This window comes from Eurypyga helias, unplaced genomic scaffold, assembly GCF_000690775.1.
Source record: "Eurypyga helias isolate BGI_N326 unplaced genomic scaffold, ASM69077v1 scaffold13618, whole genome shotgun sequence".
Classification (NCBI taxonomy): domain Eukaryota; kingdom Metazoa; phylum Chordata; class Aves; order Eurypygiformes; family Eurypygidae; genus Eurypyga; species Eurypyga helias.
In genome coordinates this window covers 1-257 of record NW_010265047.1, presented here as the reverse complement: position 1 = coordinate 257, position 257 = coordinate 1, and the positions used below count along the sequence as shown (strand labels likewise).

General features: G+C 70.4%; 1 protein-coding gene across 1 annotated transcript in view; it reads right to left on the bottom strand.

Annotated features, from left to right (window-relative positions):
* Nucleotides 1-205, bottom strand: part of LOC104513283 (coiled-coil-helix-coiled-coil-helix domain-containing protein 10, mitochondrial-like) — a gene marked incomplete at its 5' end in the record, with an annotated part of 595 nt that extends 390 nt beyond the window's left edge. The window contains one exon of the mRNA XM_010156589.1: nt 55-205. Within this exon, the coding sequence (XP_010154891.1) occupies nt 55-205 (151 nt within the window). The remainder of the gene's footprint in view (nt 1-54) is intronic.
* Between the last annotated feature and the right edge of the window lie 52 nt (nt 206-257).

The following is a 257-nucleotide window of genomic DNA, read 5'->3' as shown; positions in this document are numbered from 1 at the left end:
GGGGGGTCCCCCGGGCCGCAGCTCCCTTGCTGCCGGGCCATGGCGCAGACTCACCGCTGCTGTGCTTGCACTGCTTCAGAGCCTCGTTGAAGCCCTCGCAGAGGGTCAGGTCCCGCTGGGCGGTAGCACATTCCAGGAACTGCTTCATCTCGTAGTGGCAGGGCCCGTAGGGCGACTGCGGGTACGCGGGCTGCTGCCGGGGCTCCTGCAGGCCAGGACGCGCTTAGGGAAGGGGATCCGGGGGCGGCAGCTCCCGG